Raw genomic sequence first — 20,257 nt, 5'->3', positions numbered from 1 at the left:
CATTTGTACATTGCTGTTTGTGGAAGCTCGCTGTACGCAAATTGGCCACCGCATTTCCCTGCATTACAACAGTGACTACACTTCAAAAGTACTTCATTGGCTGTAAACGCTTTGGGACGTCCTGAGGTCATGAAAGGCGCTCTGTAAATGCAAGTCTTTCTTTTCTCATTCTTCCACTCTGATTTAGCCAGAGGATCGTTACCAATGACTTCTCTTCCTAGTCACCCAAAGTTCACCTCAAGAGTCCATCATGGAACCATCCTTGGTTTCCTCCTCTTCCTCATCTACATGCTGCCTTTTGGCGACACCATCTACAAACATGCGATCAGCTTCCGCATGTGCACTGATGATATCCAGCTCTACCTCTCCCACTATCGTGACATTTTCACCGCCCCTGTGCTGTCAGATTGCTCGTCCAACATCCAGTTTTGGATGAGCCACAATTTCCACCAGCTAAACATCGGCAAAGCCAAACCCATTGTCTTGGGCCTCAAACTCGGTACCCTCACCACGACTCCACCCCCGCTTCCTGGCCACTGTCTCAGACTGAACCTGGCTTTTTTGCAACCTCAAAGACCCGTACCCTCCCCAGCACAAAACCTGCAGTCTCTCTAATGCATGCATATCCTTTTTCATGGCCTGCTGTCCAGTATTGAACACGGGGCTCCTAGTGAGGTCTGACCAATGCATTATCCACACTTAGTGTAACTTCTGGTGGCCTGTATTCCACTGTTCTGGCTATAATTCCCAATGTTTTATTAGCTTTTGTTAATTGCTTCACCAATTTGTCTGGACATTGACCATTACAAGTCTGCTATTACTCCCAGATCCCTTTCGACGACTCCTTGTGCTGATGCCAAGCTTGACTTTTAAAAGCATGCAGTTTGCAAGAGGAAGGGACGAGTGATAGAGGTAAGCATATTGCCCAGAATTAAACTAATGATACAATTCCAATCTTCCTGTATAGATTCATATTCCTTCCCTGCTTTCTGGTGATGGTAGAAAGGAAGTCTGCAAAATAGAAAAGGAGGAAGAAAGGAGAGAGAAGCATGAAGACGATACTTCAACACCCAAGAGACTGGAGCCAACCAGAATTAAGATCTTTGAAGGAGGGTAAGAGCGATGTTCTAACACGTCTGTATTGTAGAGTGATGGTGGTTTTGGTCTGAAGTGCATGACCTTTTCAGTGAAGGAAATTTACCGCGGGGATTTAACGCTGCAGCCTACACATGTCGTTAGAATGGTTACATTACAAATCTTTTAGAATATAGTTGGTTTAAGGCAAACTTTCCCCCGTGATTCAAATACCAGAGGATACAAGTTAAATGTTTAGGCAGAATTTTTTTTTGGACCCAATTTGTAGTGCAACTTGCCAGAGGAGGTAATTGAAACGGTGGGTTCAAGGGGCAACCAACTGTGTTTCTGGAGGCAAAATGGATTGAGGGACATGGTGAGAAGGTGGATAGGCGGAAGTGGGGCGATCTGCAGGCCTAAAGGCCTTTTGTCTGTTTTTAAGAACATTTATCGTTATTAAACACTCTACTACAAGTATAGTAAGGCAACTGACTGAGAAGTTGCAATGAAAACTGTGGGTTAATTTTGCTCATTCGCAATCTGTATTGGATAAACACTGGCTTAATAGGAGGCATTTGGAATCTGTTGCCTCCCATTGGCATGATTCGTCACATCGCACATCGTTTTCTAGCTAAGGGATCACGGTCTGGGCCGCAGATTGCTCATGACCAACACAAATGATCACCAGCATTATCCTGGAACAAAAGGAGCAAGTTCCCACTTTTCCCTCATTCAGACGTAGAATGTCTCACTTCTGGGATTGCGTTGTCTTTGAGCGACGTGCCTGGAAATTTTCTAAAATCTAAACCAGACACCAAAGGCTTGATTTTCAAAACAGAAGCCCACTTTTCCCCAATATATCTGTGCCTTACCACATGGAGCATTAGTCAGTAGGGTTTTCAATGAATTCTCATTACCGGCAAACAACGGAATTCAAGTTATGGCCCCCACCCACCCTCATCTTGTTTCTGTCTGGTTTTCGGCTTGGCAATGATAGCTTTTCCACGGGATGCTTCATCTACTGGTCTGACAGAGAAATTTATACGTCGTCCACTTGAGACATTGTGAATTTGTTTGGCAGGTTGCCTTAAAATCCACACCCACCAGTGAATCTGCAAGAGAGAGCCCTGCAACTTAACCTTTGAGCCCTCTGGCCAGGAGGGGCATCCTTAACTGCGTATGCTGGCACAACTTGTTCGTTCACGTCACTTAGCTGAAAGTAGACTTCCAGTTGTAAAACGACATCACTTTTGCGTGTGTGTTTTTTTTTTAAACCAAATTTCAATATGATGTTCATGTAGTCAGAGGAAATACTGACGTCTGATTACTTAAAACCAATTAGTGTAACGTCACTTGAAGTCAATCTGCAAGGATTAAGCCTCAGGTCATCACTTCTTTACCCAGAGTGTGGTTAGAACGTGGAACTCGCTACCACAAGGAGTAGTTGAGGCATTTAAGGGGAAGCTAGATAAACACATGAGGGAGAAAGGGATGGAAGGACGTGTTGATGGGTTAGATGAAATGGGGTGAAAGGAGGATTGTGTGGAGCATAAACACTGGAGCAGACCAGTTGGGCCGAATGGCCTGTTTCTGTGCTGTAAATGCTACGTGATTCTATGTATAGTAGTATTGCACAGTTAGTATAGTCAGGAAGAAAAGTCAGATCGTAAATGGCTTTAAAACCATTAAAAAAAATTCTCAGTAGTTAATGTTAGAAGTGAAGCATGAAGAGCAACAAAGCAACTCACTGACTTGGAGCCTGCAATTTACAGGCCAATGCAACCGCCCTCTGATTGACGTCAGTAGCTCAGAAGCCACTACGATTGGCCTATTTCGAGCAGTGGCCTTAAAAAGACAAAAAACAGATTGGCAATGAAACGCAAACACGCTTCGGACTCTAGACTACCGGTGAGCAACGTCACAGGAGGACTGCAAGTACGCTAAAATAAAGACTGTAGGGGTGATTTGTGTAAAAGCTTGCTACCGTGCTCACTGGCCACGCATTCCGGAGAATCGCCAGTCCATTTGTTTTGTGTCCATTGAAGTCAACGGGGAGAGAATCTAGGCAGCATTCATTCTACATTAGTATTTCGTAAAGAAAAGTCGTTACGGATTTCTTTACATTCTCCCCACTTTCGTTTCACTCATTGCTTAAGTAACGCTGGGGGAGAGCTTGGGCTTGTCCATGTCCTTTCCGGGTGCGAACGTTACTGAAAACGTGTCAAAGAGGGAATTGCTGTCGGAGCGATGCTCTGGCGAGTGCCTTAGGTTTGGAGGTTTCAAACCACTGTGAAAGGCCAAGCAGCTATTCACCGTGTGTGTGTGTGTGTGTGTGTGTGTGTGTGTGTGTGTAATAGACCCACATTATCTCCCATTGAATAAACACATCACAGTCGTTTGGCGGATGCAGATAACCTTTAAAGGTCAAGTCGCTAATGATAGTTTGGAAGGATTTGTTTGAGTGCCAGTGATGATTCTGTATTTTATGTGCCGAGCTAATTCGGATTTTAAGGAGCTTGAAGTCTCATATCATGAAACGTTATCCTCATATTGACTTTAATAGAGTGTAGCTTGATTACCCGGTAGAATGCCAGATTTCCCAGTATTTAAAGTACATTGGTGCCTCCACGAAGGTAACACTAGATGGACTGAAGATCAATATTTGTTTTACTCAATGAAGTGTAACACTGGCTGTAGCGACAGTTGACGTAGACTTAGACCACTGTCACTGTAGATCACTGCTAATTTGATTGCTGATTTATTTGTACAGAACTTTATTCATCCACTTTCTATGTTTACCACCTTGCACCCAATGCAGTATAATCTAGGCGGACACTCCAGTATTGAGGGAGTGCTTGCTAGAGATGCAGTCCTTTGGATGAGTCACTAAACCGAGGCTGGGGCGAGGTGGCAAATTAAAGAGTTTTCTGAGCTAAATTCCTTCATCTCTAATACCAGCTACAAACAGATTCATCTCGTTGGTGCTTGTGGGGCATTGCTGGCACCTTTGCCAACATAATAACAATCACTGCACGTTCAGAGTAATTTATTGTGCAAAGCATTGCACTGTGACCGGTGTACTATTGGTATTGGGGTGGGGCTTCCATCAAGTCACTCCAAATCTCTGTGGCACAAGTACAAAGCTGATCGCACGAGGGTGCATCATGCTGAACTTCTGAAGTGGAACACGATGCCTGCTGATCAGATCATTCGGGACCCCACAGAAAATAAACCCTCTGCTCCATCACAGATCCATGAATTCAAACCATTTAAGCTGTTTTTGCACTGCACAGAGCAGATTTTTTTTTATGACATCGAACTTTACAGCACAGAAACAGGCCATTTCGGCCCGACGGGTCCATGCCGGTGTTAATCCTTCACACGAGCCTCCTCCCACCCCACTCAATCTCACCCTGTCAACATATCCTTCTATTCCTTTCTCCCTCAGGTACTTAACTAGCTTCCTTTCAGCTGCATCTATGCTCCTCGCCTCAACCACTCCCTGTGGTAGTGAGTTCCACATTCTAACCAGTCTGGGTAAAGAAGTTTCTCCTGAATTCCTTAGTGGATTTATTAGTGACTAGCTTATATTTTTGGCCCCTAGCTCTGGCCTCCCCCATAAGTGGGAACATCATTGAAACAATAACTATATATATATATATATACTAGCTGGGGGAGCCTGGCTTTGCCAGGGTTGTTTTGGGGTGGGGGAGCCCGGCTTTGCCAGGGCTGTTTTGGGGCGGGCGGTTTAAATCGAGTGCCAGGCTTTGCAGCCCTGTCTGTGCACCTTTGTGAATCTGGTGCTGGGCAACATTTTAAATCGAGTCCCAGGTTTTAGGGCCCTGTCTGTGTCCCTTTGTGAATGTGCTGCCGGGCAACATTTCTACCTTTTAATACCTTGAAAGATGAAAGTGAAAGTACTTATAAAACGCTTTTGGTAAATCTTATGTTATTTTTAAAAGAGAAACTAACTTTTTCAAAGCTGGATAAGGAGAGTAGTTTGAGCTGCAACCAGTGAAAGAATGGCTGGCAGATCCCTGAGATGAAAACGATTAGTCCCGCCCACACACACACTTAATACCTTGAAAGATGAAAGTGAAAGTACTTATAAAACGTTTTTGGTAAATCTTATGTTATTTTTAAAAGAAATACTAACTTTCAAAGTAGTTTGAGCTGGAAGCTGAAGTCATGGCAGCACTGAAACAATGGCTGCCAGATCCCCGAGATGAAAACGATTAGTCCCGCCCACACACACACACACCGATTGGCCAACCATCAGGGGACCGTACTGTAGGATTGGTCAATCGTGACGGCACAGGATTGGTGGAACCTTGACGTCAGTCAATCAATGCTAAGTAGCAGATAATGAGTTTAATTTTGAAGGTTTTTTGCATAAGGCGCGAATAATTTTCGTCCGAGTGAAAAGTAAATACGCTTACCAGCGTCCCGGAAGCGTAAGCTTTCTTTGGAGGTAACGCGCGCGTAGGTACGCTCTATAACTTTCGAGCGCATAGCCGGACAGACGCACACGTGAGGACAGACAGACAGACAGAAGGACAGACAGAAGAACCGCTTTATCTATATAGATATAGGAGCACCACTCTTAAAACTCAGGCACTCAGACTTTTAAAACTAGGTTTAAGATGAGTTGTTTGCTGGGGGATCTGCCAGAAATCCAGGTGGGTGTGGCTCTTTGACCATTTTCTGACTCTGAAGCGTATTCCCACTGCTCTGAGTGTAGGAGGGATGTCACCGAGGCAGGGAAATCTGCCCACAGAACAATGATGGGTCTTTTGGCAGAAACCACAATGTAAGAGAGGGATTAGGAAGAGAAACACAGGGATTAGGAAAGGAAATTCCAAAAGTGTGCGTTTGCATTTTATTCTCATCCTGTTTGGCTGGGGGCAGGAACATGCTTTCGGGTTAGCTTTTCTGATTTAAAGGGATTTGCTCTGAGGGCTCTGCTGCTTGTAGAAGCTCTTCCAGCTCCAGGGTGGGATCAGCAGCCACTTAAAGGGGTGATTTATGGGTGACCTCGCAGCCTGGAGTCCCACCGGGCAGATCACAGAATTGGCTCTGTGTTGTTACAGCGAGCGAGAACCAATGCACTGCTGAAAAAACTTGCACCAGTTCTTAACATAATGAACTGTTCCGCTGTTCGTTTCACAGAGCCATGAAAAACTTCATTACCAGTGGCTATTTTCACATCTCCATTCCCAGCCTGTTAGCTCCTCTGCTGCACACATTTATCTTCAAGCACAGTGCAGAAATACAGTCGCCGAAAGCGGATCAGTAACGGTGCGGTTACCTTTATAAGAACATAAGACGTCGGAGCAGGAGTAGGTCATTTGGCCCCTCAAGCCTGCTCCGCCATTCAATAAGTTCATGGCTGATCTGATCTTGGCCTCGGCTCCACTTCCCTGCCCGCTCCCCATAACCCTTGACTCCCTTACCGTTCAAAAATCTGTCTAGCTCCACCTTAAATATATTCAATGACCCAACCTCCACAGCTCTCCAGGGAAGAGAATTCCAAAGATTCGTGACCCTCTGAGAGAAGAAATTCCTCCTCATTTCCATTTTAAATGAGTGCCCCCTTATTCTGAAATTATTGCCCAACCCGTCCTCTTTATACTGTGCAGCAGCAAGGCACGGCGCGGGCACCTGGGCAGTTAGTACCTAGACTGCCAGTCTGGCTGTGGTTGTTTGTCAATGTCGGTGGAAAGTCCATACTGTTCAGTAATGTGGGAGGCACATCGCTACCTGGTACAGGTCAGCTGCGTGGCGAGGCGAGCCGCAGTCTGAGCTGGTCCCAAATTGACAGAGCCTCACTTTGTGCAATCAGCGCATACAGCTTCCATGCACTGCTGCTGGAGGCACCAGTCAAAACCCCCTTGTTGAAGCAATGTTTCAGCACCTCCAGTCACAAGAGCACTGGACTGTTTATAGTGCCTGCGCCGTCTCTGACCTCACTGTTCATCGTTGAAGGCAACCTTGTAGTATGCAGCGGGCATCTAATGCCAACAGCTGATTGAGCTGAGCCAGAATCAGTTGGGACACTTCCAGCTAGTGTTGGCCTCTGTAATGACGAATGATGAACTAACAGCAACTGACTGGAACATGATTAGATGTGGTTTTGGTGCTTTGCAGTCACCTGGTTTGGTTGAATTCACACTTCACTTATTCTTAGCAGGGTTTCAAATCCGTTACCATATTAATCCGTGATGCGTGCCCTCTAACTTCATTCCAAGAGCTCCTCCATTATTCTTCCAGTGCTCACTCAGTAAGAAGCAGGGGAAAAGCTCTGTAAAAATAATTTATTTGCAATGGGCTGTCACACTTACTAACTTTTTTTTTGGATCTGTTAATTCCCCCGGGGACTGAAATGAGGTCAGCGGTGAGGCAACTGGGTACTATCCACTGAGATGAATTCCCACTGACCGACTCCCCTGAGTAAGAGCAAAAGACATCATTTGTACCTCATCTTCCGATTAGGCACTTTACAGCCTTCCGGACTCAATATCGAGTTCAACAATTTCAGATCATAACCTTGGCCCCTATCATATTTATATATTTTTTATCCACACTTTTGGTTTGTGCCTTTTCCTTTTCTCTTCTCTCCCACATGGCAGCTGTCTTTCATTCTGCCAGCGCATTTCACACTTCATCCAGAGCCATCTTTTGTTTCTTAATCTGTCCCATTACCATCTCGTCTCGCCTTGAATATCTCTCAATGTCTCTTTACTTCTCACAGACCTTCCCTTTTGTGCTTTCATCCCCTCCCCCATTTCCCAGCCCCCCAACTTGCTTTTTCCTCTGTTTCATTTCCTGCTTTTTTCTCAGTTCTGATGAAGGGTTTCGACCTGAAACGTTAACTCTGTTTCTCTCTCCACAGATGTTGCCCGGCCTGCTGAGTTTTTCCAGCTTTTTCTGTTGTTATTTCAGATTTCCAGCATCCGCAGTATTTTGCTATCGACATAATTTGCCAGCTGATTCATTGCTTCAAAATGGTCACAGCCCCGCAGCCCATTCAGTCTTTATCATCAGTGTCAGCTGTGGCTCAGTGGGCAGCATTCTCGTCATCATTAAGGTCATGGGTTCAAGCCCCACTCCAGGAACTTGAGCACAAAAATCTAGGCCGACACCCCAGTGCAGTACTGAGGAAGTGCCACCTTTTGGAGGAGACTTTAAACCGAGGTCCCATCTGCCTTCTCAGGTTCACGTAAAAGATCCCGTGGTGCTATTTTGAAAAAGAGCAGCGGAGTTCTCCCCAGTGTCCTGGGGCGAAATCCCTCCCTCAATAAGCTTGCAGAATGGGCATATAATTGGCAAATGAATTTCAACACAGATATAATACCTATTTTGGTAAGAAAAATAAGGAGGTCACATATTACTGAGAAAATAAGAATCTAAATGGGGTAGAGGCACAAAGGGATCTGGGAGTACAAATACTCAAATCACTAAAAGTAGTGACACAGGTTAATGAGGCCATAAAAAAGCAAACCAAGCACTAGGGTTTATTTCTAGAGGGATAGAATTGAAAAGTAGAGAAGTTATGTTAAACTTGAATCGAACCTTGGTTAGACCACACTTGGAGCACTGCGTACAGTTCTGGTCACCATATTACAAAAAAGGATATAGAGGCACTGGAGAAGGTGCAAATAAGATTTACAAGGATGATACCGGAAATGCGAGGTTATACCTATCGGGAAAGGATGAACAGGCTGGGCCTCTTTTGAAAACAGAAGACTGAAGGGTGACCTAATAGAGGTCTTTAAAATTATGAAAGGTTTTGATAGAGTGGATACAGAGAGAATGTTTCCACTTGTGGAGAAGAGCATAACCAGAGGCCATCAATATAAGATAGTCACCAAGAAATCCAATAGGGAATTCAGAAAAAACTAGAATGCAGTTGAGGCAAATAATATAGATGCATTTAAGGGAAGGCTAGATAAGCATAGGAGGGAGAAGGGAATAGAGGGTATGCTGATAGAGTTAGATAAGGAAGGATGGGTGGAGGCTCGAGTGAAGCATAAACGCTGGCATGGACTGGTTGGCTGAATGGCCTGTTTCTGAGCTGTAGATTCTATACAATTCTATGTAATCACGTAAAAAAAAACCCAGATTATCTGGTCATTATCTCATTGTTGTTTGTGGGAGCATGCTGTATGCAAATTGGCTGCAGCATTTCCTACATTGTAACTTTGACTGCATTTCAAAAGTTTTCCTTTGGCTTTGGGATGTCCGGTGGTCATGAAAGGCGCTATATAAATGCAAGTCTTTTTTTTAATCAGTGGAGGTAGGAAGGGTGGGGGAGAGTGAGAGGAAACACTTCTTAACCCTTTGAGAACTGAAGTAGCATTTTTTTTAGCACACTTTGAAAAAATGTTCGTTGCTCTGCATTTTCCTTGTTCTTTGTTCACGTAATGAACATTTTATGACTCATGAGATAACAGTTGATTAAATTGACGTAAGAAAACTACTACGCACTTGGTTTGAGTATAAAACAAGGCTTTAATCAATTGTTTCACAACCATGAGTTCTAGTTACATCACTAGTTCCTGGTTACAAAAACGTCCTGAGCAAGCTGGGCCCACGCCCGAGTATTTATACTTTGCCTGGACAGCGCCACCAGCTGGCTGCCCAGTGTTACCTCATGAGTCATTTCTACATGAATGGTAAGATTCATGACACTAGGTTTGTTTTCTTTGTGTTTAGTGACCAACAGAACCATTTTTCGTTATAATTCTTCCCCTCCTGGTCTGAAGGCACTGACTCCTGAGGGGGAATGGCCACGAGTGGCAGCTGCTCCTCTGTACCTCACCCAAAGTGGCCATTTTTGATGTGTGAGCCGAAACAGTGAGGGTATTCAGCTGTCGGGAGCCTCGGAACGGAACCTGATCCTGCCCTTCCCCCAACATCTATGTAGGTCAGCGAGCACAGGGGGTGATGGGTGAACGGGACTCGGTGCGAGTTAGGATACGGGCAGCAGAAGAGTAACCCTGGCACTGATGCTCACACCTTCTAGTGGCTGGTTCCAGAGCTGCAGTGGGAGCAGGTTGTCTACCGACCTGTAGCTCGGGTCTGGTGTATACAACAGGAAGAATCCAAAACAGATTGGCAAAAGAACCAGAGGGGAGATGAGAATTTATTTTACACAGCAAGTTGTTATGATCAGGAACACACTGCCTGAAAGAGTGGTGGAAACAGATTCAATAGTAACTTTCAAAAAGGAATTCGATAAATACTTGAAAAGGAGAAATCCGCAGGACTATGGGAAAAGAGTAAGGGGTGGGACTAATTGGAAAGCTCTTTCAAAGAGCTGGCACAGGCACGATGAGCCGAATGGCCTCCTTCCGTGCTTTATGATTCTATGAGGAAGTGCCTTAGGAACATAAGAAAAAGCCTTTCTACCCAATAGAGCTCATCTAGTGCTCCCACTCACCCAGCCGAGCTTTCTGAGCTACCCACTGGCAGATTGCACGACCCATCCAGACATTTACCACTCATTCATAGACTCTTACAGCACAGAAGGAGGCCATTCGGCCCATCATGCCTATGCTATCCTTGAGCCACCCTTACAATGAGTGGCCCTAGACAGTGGTGTACCATCACGTAGTGCCACGGAGGGGAGGAACCCCCCACCTGCTTAGTCCACCATCTAACTGGGCTGTCTGGATAACTGCTGAGAGGAGGCCAGGCTTCTCACCGCAGTTGGGAGGAAATCTGCAATGGGTACAGGAGTAAAGAAGTCTTACTCCAACTATATCGGGCCTTGGTGAGACCACACCTGGAGTACTGTGTACAATGTTGGTCTCCTTACCTAAGGAAGGATATACTTGCCATAGAGAGAGTGCAACAAAGGTTCACGAGATTGATTCCTGGGATGGCGGAACTGTCGTATGAGAAGAGATTGTGTAAACTAGGCCTGTATTCTCTTGAATTCAGAAGAATGAGAGGGGATCTTATTGAAGCATACAAAATTATTACAGGGCTTGATAGGGTGGATGCTGTGAGAATGTTTCCCTTGTCTGGGGAGTCGAGAACCAGGGGCCACAGCCTCAGGATAAAGGGTAGGCCATTCAGGACTAAGATGAGAAGAAATTTCTTCACACAGAGGGTGGTGAATCTTTGGAATTCTCTACCCCAGAGGGCTGTGGAGGCTCAGTCATTGGGTATATTCAAAACAGAAGTCGATAGATTTCTGACTAATAAGGGCATCAAGGGATATGGCGATAAGGCCGGTGAATGGAATTGAGTGAGAAGATCAGCCATGATCTCATTGAATGGCGGAGCAGGCTCAAAGGGCCGAATGGCCTACTGCTGCTCCTATTTCTTATGTTCTTATGAGTACTTTGGTCGTTCTCACTTCTGGAGTGAGCCAGGCCTTCCACAGGGCAGAGATAACAGGTGAAACAGAAATGTTCATTTGGAGCAGAGCACAGTTGAAGGTAAAGTCCATAGCGAGCCTAAACATCAGCAAATAATTCACCTAAGGCCTTCACGGTTGTACGTGCACCACATCTGCAAACGTTTTTCTACAAATGAGTTTTTACCTTGTGGTAAAGTCTGCAACGGAATAAATATCATCTGTCTCGGGGTAATCCCTGGTGTGTTTTATAAATAGTCCACTCTGTTACGCCAGTGTGGAGACACCAGGCACCTCCCAGTCTGTCAATAAACCGGTCAAAACAAGCCTCACTAATTGCGTTGTTCCTAGAAGTGCTATTAGAAGCTTGTTGATCGCACAAAGCGGCCCGACAAAGAATTTCAGATGGTGAGGAATTTGGAAGTTGTCCATGGAGGATAAGCAACAGCAATCAGAGATTAACTGTGGCTCAGTTAGTAGCACTCGCGCCTCTGAATGAGCAGGTTGTGGGTTCTAAATCCCACTACAGAGACTTGAGCACAAAATCTGTACTGAGAGAGTGCTGCACTGCCGGAGGTGTCATCTTTTGGATGAGACGTTAAACCGAGGCCTCACCTACCCTCTCAGGTGGACGTTAAAGATCCCACGGCACTATTTCGAAGAAGAGCAGACAAGTTCTCCCTGGTGTCTTGGTCAATATTTATCCCTCAATCTCAAGTCACTAAAACAGATTGTCTGGTCATTATCACATTGCTGTTTGTGGGAGCTAATTGGCTGCCAAGTTTCTAGTGGCTACACTCCTAAAATACTTCATTGGTTAGAAAGTGCTTTGGGACGTCCTGAGGTCATAAAAGGCGGTATATAAATGCAAGCTCTTTCTTTGAAAAGAGTAAAAGACTGGTTCAAAGAATTGGGTGGGGGCAACTTCATCAGAACCAAGTAAATGAAGCTGGTGCAAATCGCAGGGATGACTTATTTGGGATTCAGAATGGATGTAAAACACCAGACCTTTGGCTCAGTCTTTGCGCAATCAGAGGGGGTTCTGCTGAGGCTGTGGTGTAATCAAGGAGCATAGAATGAAAGTACTGAGCTCGCTTCCACAAGGGAAGCTTTATTAATTGCTGGCAAGATTGTTATTCTAGAGACCATGTAGAATTTGTTGTGTGCAGTGTAAGTGCTTTTTCTTGAAAGTGCATAGTCTTTGGGTAGGAAATGATTACTTGCAGATGGGCTTACAGTGAGAGTTTGTTTAAAAGCATTCCACAGTTACAGGCCGACCATGTGGTGACTCCCTACGGCCTATCAGACAGCAGGCCTTACAACTACCGTATTTATTGGAATATACAGTTAGGACAAGCTTGATTCTATTTTTTTTTTGCACCAGTTTTCTCCCCTCCTCTCCTGAAGGCAGCAACTCCTGCTAGAGAACCAATTCCAGCAATGCCTTCAGTCCCCATTGGCCATTCTTCATGCCAGCAGGCTTTGACTCCTAGAGTTACCAGCATTGGTCCGACATATTCAAAGTATTTCAAAGGTCTAGAAATTCGGTATTGCCCCGGTTGGGGCGCTAAAATTAAAAAAGTTGAAGAATTAGCGCCAGGCGCTAATCATTGTCGACTCCCTCGAAATTCGGTGTTGGCGCTCCAGGAAGGAAGTGGAGTGCTAAATCAACCTGCTGCAGGGTGGGGGGGAACCGAAGTTCGGGTCCGGGACGCTACTAGGGCGATGCGCAGGACAATGACGTCATGATCTCAGGACACAGGCGGAGCGGTAGTGGTGCAGCGCTGCACAATGTCCCATGCAGCGCTGCCCAGATCTGAGGCTCCTTCCCTCCCTTAAAGGGAAGGACAAATGTAAGAAGTCACACAACACCAGGTTATAGTCCAACAGCTTTATTTGAAATCACAAGATTTCGGAGCGCTGCTCCTTCATCAGGTGAAGTGGAGAGAAACATATAGGCACAGCATATATAGTCAGAGAATACTGCCAGATGATTACAGGTAATCTTTCTAACTGCCCTTTATCACACCTCGGCAGAGAGATAATCACAGCAATCAAAGGTGTGAATGGTGTCCAAACAGGTCAGTCAGGAAAATATTACATCAAAGAACAATGAGGTGGGAAGGGTCATTGCAGCAGGCTCTGCATAACTACTCTGCTTTTCAATTCTATCCCTCTAGAAATAAACCCCAGTGCTTTGTTTACTTTTTTTAATGGCCTTATTAACCTACGTCGCTACTTTTAGCGAGTTGTGTATCTGTTAATGATCTGTTGCTGTCATCACATGACCTCCTGCCACCAACCGCCCCGCCCCCACACTCCCGCCATTGGCCGGCCAACACGTCCATCCTCACGGTGACCCACCTTCCCATGGCCAATCAGAAAGCGAACAGACTCTTCGTTACCCGATTGGATGCTCCTTGATTGTCAGTCAAACAGCCTTTTTCCCCCCATCTCCAGTATTTTTATAACTAATAAAAAAGTGTTCAAATAATTTTTGTTTAAGAACGCAATTTTTTAATGCCCCTATGATTTTTCTCCTGGGTTGCTGCTGGATATTAATATTTAATTCCTGGAGACTCCAGGGCAATATTGGAGGGCTGGCAACTCTTGTGACAGCTGGAGACAGAGAAGGGATGGGGAAATGTTTTTTTAAAAAAAAGGTAAAGCAAAATAAAAATACAAGAAATGAATCGGACTGTAGGTAGGTACGAGCCCCCAGGTAGCCGCAGTCCAGGCGCACACGAACAGTGACACCATTTTAAACACATGTAGGTGAAAAGCCCAAGGACTGGATTGCAGTGCAAGAAAGAAATAAATTGCATTTATACAGCGTCTTTGATCACCATCCGACGTCCCAAAGAGCTTTACAGCCAATGAAGTACTTTTGAAATGTAGTCGCTGTTGTAATATAGGAAACGCGGCAGCAAATTTGCGCACAGTAAGCAATGTGGTAATCACCAGATAATCTTTTTTTTAGCAATCTTGGCTGAGGGATAAATGTTGACCAGGTCACCGGGGAGAACTCCCCTGCTCTTCTTCGAAATAGTGGCCGTGTCAGCTTCGACATTCTCTTGAGAGGGCAGACGGGGTCTCAGTTTACTGTCCCATGCGAAAGAAAGTGCAGCGCTGCCTCAGTACTGCACTGAAGTCAGCCTGGATTTTTGTGCTCAAGTCTCCGAAAACCCAGCAGTTAAAACGGCACTGGGCGTGACCGCATGTGACCGAAGAAAGGATATACTTGCCATAGAGGGAGTGCAGCGAAGGTTCACCAGACTGATTCCTGGGATGGCAGGACTGTCGTCTGAGGAGAGATTGGGTCGACTAGGCCTGTATTCACTAGTGTTTAGAAGAATGAGAGGGGATCTCATTGAAACGTATAAAAATCTGACAGTGCTAGACAGACTGGATGCAGGGAGGATGTTTCCCCTGGCTGGGGGGGTCTAGAACGAGGGGTCACAGTCTCAGGATACGGGGTAGGACATTTAGGACTGAGATGAGGAGAAATTTCTTCACTCAGAGGGTGGTGAACCTGTGGAATTCTCTACCACAGAAGGCTGTGGAGGCCAAGTCACTGAATATATTTAAGAAGGAAATAGATAGATTTCTAGACACAAAAGGCATCAAGGGGTATGGGGAGAGAGCGGGAATATGGTAATGAGATAGAGGATCAGCCATGATCATATTGAATGGCGGACCAGGCTCGAAGGGCTGAATGGCCTACTCCTGCTCCTATTTTTCTATGTTTCTATGGAAGCACCTGAGTGCCATTTTAACCAACCACACGCCCTGTTCCAGCCATGCGGACAGGGTTAAAATTGACCCGGAGGTAAATTGGGATGGTGATTCAGTTAGATGATTGGGAGGGGAGATCTTTGTGAGAAAAAAGAGAGGGAGGAAGTGAGAGAAAAAGAGAGCAAGAGGAAATGAATATAAAATAACATTTTATATGTTGTTATAGAAGGAGGAAATTAATATAAAATAACAAAATTGCATATTTTTTCTGTGCAATCCACCTCCTTTTTCATCAATAACTAACTGCAACAAAGGAAACAACAGACATTGGTACAGTCTGTTAAATATTTAATGAAATGTGACCCTGTTCTGACTCAGTAATTTTGATGTGTAATTAGCCAATTCCAATAATTTAATGTGGATAAAGATGCATCTGAGAACTGTCAGCATCGGGAGTGAGATTTATGATCAAAACGAGTGAGACTGATTTGCATACCCTTTTAAACAGATGGAGCTGTGTTTATTTTTAAGAGCGAAATACGTCAAAATAGGTCACATTCGTAGAAGATAAAAACATACAGGAACAAGAGGAGGCCTTTCAGCCCCTCGAGCTTGTTCCGCCATTCAATTTGATCATGGCTGATCTGTACCTCAACTCCCGTTACCCACCTTGGTTCCATGTTCCCTTATACCCTTACTGTAGTGTCCGTGTGTAGATAAAGACACTGAAGACAGGAGTTGGTTCATAGGTATTTACTAAGCAAGTCTGGGGGGGGGGGTTCTAAAGGATATACACAATACACAGGCTTATATAGCCCAAGTGGCAATTACCGGCATTACGCACACCTGGGGCTCTTAAAGGCACATACACCACAATTGCTCTTAAAGGCACATACACCACACTTATCAATGTTCCCTCTAAGTTGTATGGCTGCACAGTAATGGGAAAGGTCCCACGCAGGCCGCTCACCAGCTTCTCCATTGTAAATACCGCACATGTGCAGAAATTTAAAGGGACCGTGCACTAAAAGTAACAGGCCGTGTAGAACAAAGTGCAGCTTACAGGGAACATTGACCCTTACCCAGCAAAAATCTATCGATTTCAACCAAAACGAGCACGGCTCAACAATCTTGGTGAGGATGGTTGTCACCAAGGCCTTGTTGAGTGACAGCATTATCTTAGAAGTAAACATTATCTTATAAAACATCTCCAACTAACTGGTTCTGTAAACCGCAGGGGTTTCTTTGTTGTTGAGAAACTGATCTGTAGGCCCAGGTCCTATAGCACAGGGCACGACCAAGGTAGAAAAGCCTAGGAGAGAAGATGAGAATAAATCAAGAAGTAGTGAATAGCTGTGCCAAGCTTAGGTTTTAGCAAAGTGTGCGTTACGAACAAGTGAACTCCCATTTCTATAGCGCCTTTCATGACTCCAGGATGTCCCAATGCGCTTTACAGCCAATGAAGTACTTTTGAATTGCAGTCATTGATGTTGTAATGTGAAAGGAAGAGAGGAGTATGTTGTGTCCAGAACAGGCATGGCTTATTCGTGGCCACATTCACGGCCATTGGGCTAATTTGTTTCTTCATAAATACAGCCATGAGCCCCAATTCTTGGGTGTCAGGGTGCAAAGACTGTTCCAGCCCAGGCAATCATTGCTTGTGTTTTGTGCTGATGTAAATTCTAAGAAGAGATGTATTGTGAATTCCTCTCACTCCCATTGTTCAGAAAGCTATATACAAACGGCTCAACAATCTTGGTGAGGATGGTTGTCACCAAGGCCTTGTTGAGCGACAGCAATATCTTAGAAGTAAACATCCTCAACTTATAAAACATCTCCAACTAACTCTATGATCTTCCACACAGTCCCTGCCCCCCTCACCACCCCCAACAAGTGACATGACCAATGCGTTGTGAGCATCAACAAAATGACCACTGCCTTCCCCAACTGTTCGTAGTTCTAACTCCTTGGGGAAGGGAGAAGAGAGGATTAAAAAAAACTCTGGCTAGTTTCGTGGAAAATTCTGGGAAATTCCTCCCTGAATCCACACAGCAAGCAAGCACCGGGGGACCATGGTTGACCAGGACACATCACTACGCAAACGTAACTAACCTCCAAACACCCCCGACGTAGAAGGCAATGTGGCTAGGTAAAGGCAGGGCGGGTACGTATAATCCTGCGCCCTCTCCAAGAAGTTCATTTGACTTATTTTTTCTTGATACAAGTTTGACAATTAATTTCTTGTGACATGTAGTCACCGTTGTTATGTAGGCAACCACAACAACCAACTTGCACAGCAAGCTGCAAATGGCCAGTTGATCTGTTTTGGTGGTGTTGGTTGAGGGAGGAATGTTGGGTGGGACATCGGGACAAGTCCACCTACACAGGCAGATGAGGCCTCATTTAACATCTCATCCAACAGTGCAGCATTCCCTCAATACTGCACTAAAGCAGATGATGCCAAGGACATAGGTTGAGCCCATGGATTGTGGCTTTGTTTTTTTTTAGCCACACTCACTTGAATCCATCTATAAAAAATATATATATATATACAACTATTTTTTTTTAACAAACTGACACTAACTGGAGGAATAGATTGTTGTGATCTGGAATGCACTGCCTGAAAGGGTGATGAAAGCAGATTCAGTAGTAACTTTCAAAAGGGATTTGGATGAATACTTGAAGGGGACACATTTACAGGGCTATACGGAAAGAGCAGAGGAGTGGGACTAATTGGATAGCTCCTTCAAAAAGCCGGTACAGGCACGATGGGCTGAATGGCCTTCTTCTGTGCTGTATCGTTCAAATATATATACAGTTCTTTGTTAGAGCAGATTTTGTTTATTACAAACTGACACTAAGTAGAGGGATAGACGGTATCTGGTTTGTCAACCTCTTCATCCCAGTCCAACAGACAAAACAGCAGCCAAAGCTGACCCAACAGTGTTGCTCCTGCGGCCCACACCAGTTAAACATCATTAAAACTCGGCATCTGTGCAAATAGTTGTCCACGTTCCCTCGTCTTTGTTGAAGAATTGAAAATCAATCAAGAAGCATCCAAATTCGGCACAGCAGAATAAGTAGATTTGGAAGCTCCAAGTGTAGGCTGATAATAAAAAGCTGGACTCCAGGCTCCAGTACAAATCCAGCACTCTAATTTGCCAGACTCTCAAGGGTGCAGAAGTTCTTAAACCTGATTTTTTTTTTTAAGTGTGATTAACGAAGGATCTTTGTATTGGGAAGCTACAAATGGAATTAGAATTCCCTTCCAATTGTTCAAATACTAAAAGAGAAGATGGCCTTTGAGCATTACACAAGCTATATACCGCTGTCAATCATCATAATATATAATAGATCGCAGACCAAAATGTGCATAGCTATAACACCAGGAAAGATTGAGCAGGTTGAGGGTCTTTTCTCCAGAAACGAGTAGACTAAGGGATGACCTGATCGAGGTCTTCAAGATTTTGAAAGGGTTTGATAGGGTAGATGTAGAGAAGATGTTTAGGGATGGGCAATAAATGCTGGCCTTGCCAGCGACGCCCAGATCCCATGAACGAATTTTTAAAAAACTTGTGGGGGAGACCAAACCTAGGGGCTGACCAAACCTAGGGGCTGACCAAACCTAGGGGCTGACCAAACCTAGGGCTGACCAAACCTAGGGGCTGACCAAACCTAGGGGCTGACCAAACCTAGGGCTGACCAAACCTAGGGGCTGACCAAACCTAGGGGCTGACCAAACCTAGGGGCTGACCAAACCTAGGGGCTGACCAAACCTAGGGGCTGACCAAACCTAGGGGCTGACCAAACCTAGGGGCTGACCAAACCTAGGGGCTGACCAAAACTAGGGGCTGACCAAACCTAGGGGCTGACCAAACCTAGGGGCTGACCAAACCTAGGGGCTGACCAAAACTAGGGGCTGACCAAACCTAGGGGCTGACCAAACCTAGGGGCTGACCAAACCTAGGGGCTGACCAAACCTAGGGGCTGACCAAACCTAGGGGCTGACCAAACCTAGGGGCTGACCAAACCTAGGGGCTGACCAAACCTAGGGGCTGACCAAACCTAGGGGCTGACCAAAACTAGGGGCTGACCAAACCTAGGGGCTGACCAAACCTAGGGGCTGACCAAACCTAGGGGCTGACCAAAACTAGGGGCTGACCAAACCTAGGGGCTGACCAAACCTAGGGGCTGACCAAACCTAGGGGCTGACCAAACCTAGGGGCTGACCAAACCTAGGGGCTGACCAAAACTAGGGGCTGACCAAACCTAGGGGCTGACCAAAACTAGGGGCTGACCAAACCTAGGGGCTGACCAAAACTAGGGGCTGACCAAACCTAGGGGCTGACCAAACCTAGGGGCTGACCAAAACTAGGGGCTGACCAAACCTAGGGCTGACCAAACCTAGGGGCTGACCAAAACTAGGGGCTGACCAAACCTAGGGGCTGACCAAAACTAGGGGCTGACCAAACCTAGGGGCTGACCAAACCTAGGGGCTGACCAAACCTAGGGGCTGACCAAACCTAGGGGCTGACCAAAACTAGGGGCTGACCAAACCTAGGGGCTGACCAAACCTAGGGGCTGACCAAAACTAGGGGCTGACCAAACCTAGGGGCTGACCAAACCTAGGGGCTGACCAAACCTAGGGGCTGACCAAAACTAGGGGCTGACCAAAACTAGGGGCTGACCAAACCTAGGGGCTGACCAAAACTAGGGGCTGACCAAAACTAGGGGCTGACCAAAACTAGGGGCTGACCAAACCTAGGGGCTGACCAAAACTAGGGGCTGACCAAACCTAGGGGCTGACCAAACCTAGGGGCTGACCAAACCTAGGGGCTGACCAAAACTAGGGGCTGACCAAACCTAGGGGCTGACCAAAACTAGGGGCTGACCAAACCTAGGGGCTGACCAAACCTAGGGGCTGACCAAACCTAGGGCTGACCAAACCTAGGGCTGACCAAACCTAGGGGCTGACCAAACCTAGGGGCTGACCAAACCTAGGGGCTGACCAAACCTAGGGGCTGACCAAACCTAGGGGCTGACCAAAACTAGGGGCTGACCAAACCTAGGGGCTGACCAAAA

At 45.7% G+C, this 20,257-nt stretch overlaps 1 protein-coding gene across 1 annotated transcript in view; it reads left to right on the top strand.

Moving 5' to 3' along the window:
- LOC147103336 (transcription factor HIVEP3-like) overlaps positions 1-20,257 on the top strand; it is a 492,205-nt gene that overhangs the window by 426,847 nt on the left and 45,101 nt on the right. Inside the window, exon 7 of the mRNA XM_085962816.1 lies at positions 968-1,113. Coding sequence (XP_085818942.1) covers positions 968-1,113 — 146 coding nt within the window. The remainder of the gene's footprint in view (positions 1-967; positions 1,114-20,257) is intronic.

The sequence above is a fragment of the Somniosus microcephalus genome, chromosome 20, assembly GCF_052327205.1.
Source record: "Somniosus microcephalus isolate GS21.2 chromosome 20, FLI_Smic_1.0, whole genome shotgun sequence".
In the NCBI taxonomy this organism is placed as follows: Eukaryota; Metazoa; Chordata; class Chondrichthyes; order Squaliformes; family Somniosidae; genus Somniosus; species Somniosus microcephalus.
Note: the sequence above shows the minus strand (reverse complement) of the source record. Positions and strands in the feature narration are given on the sequence as shown.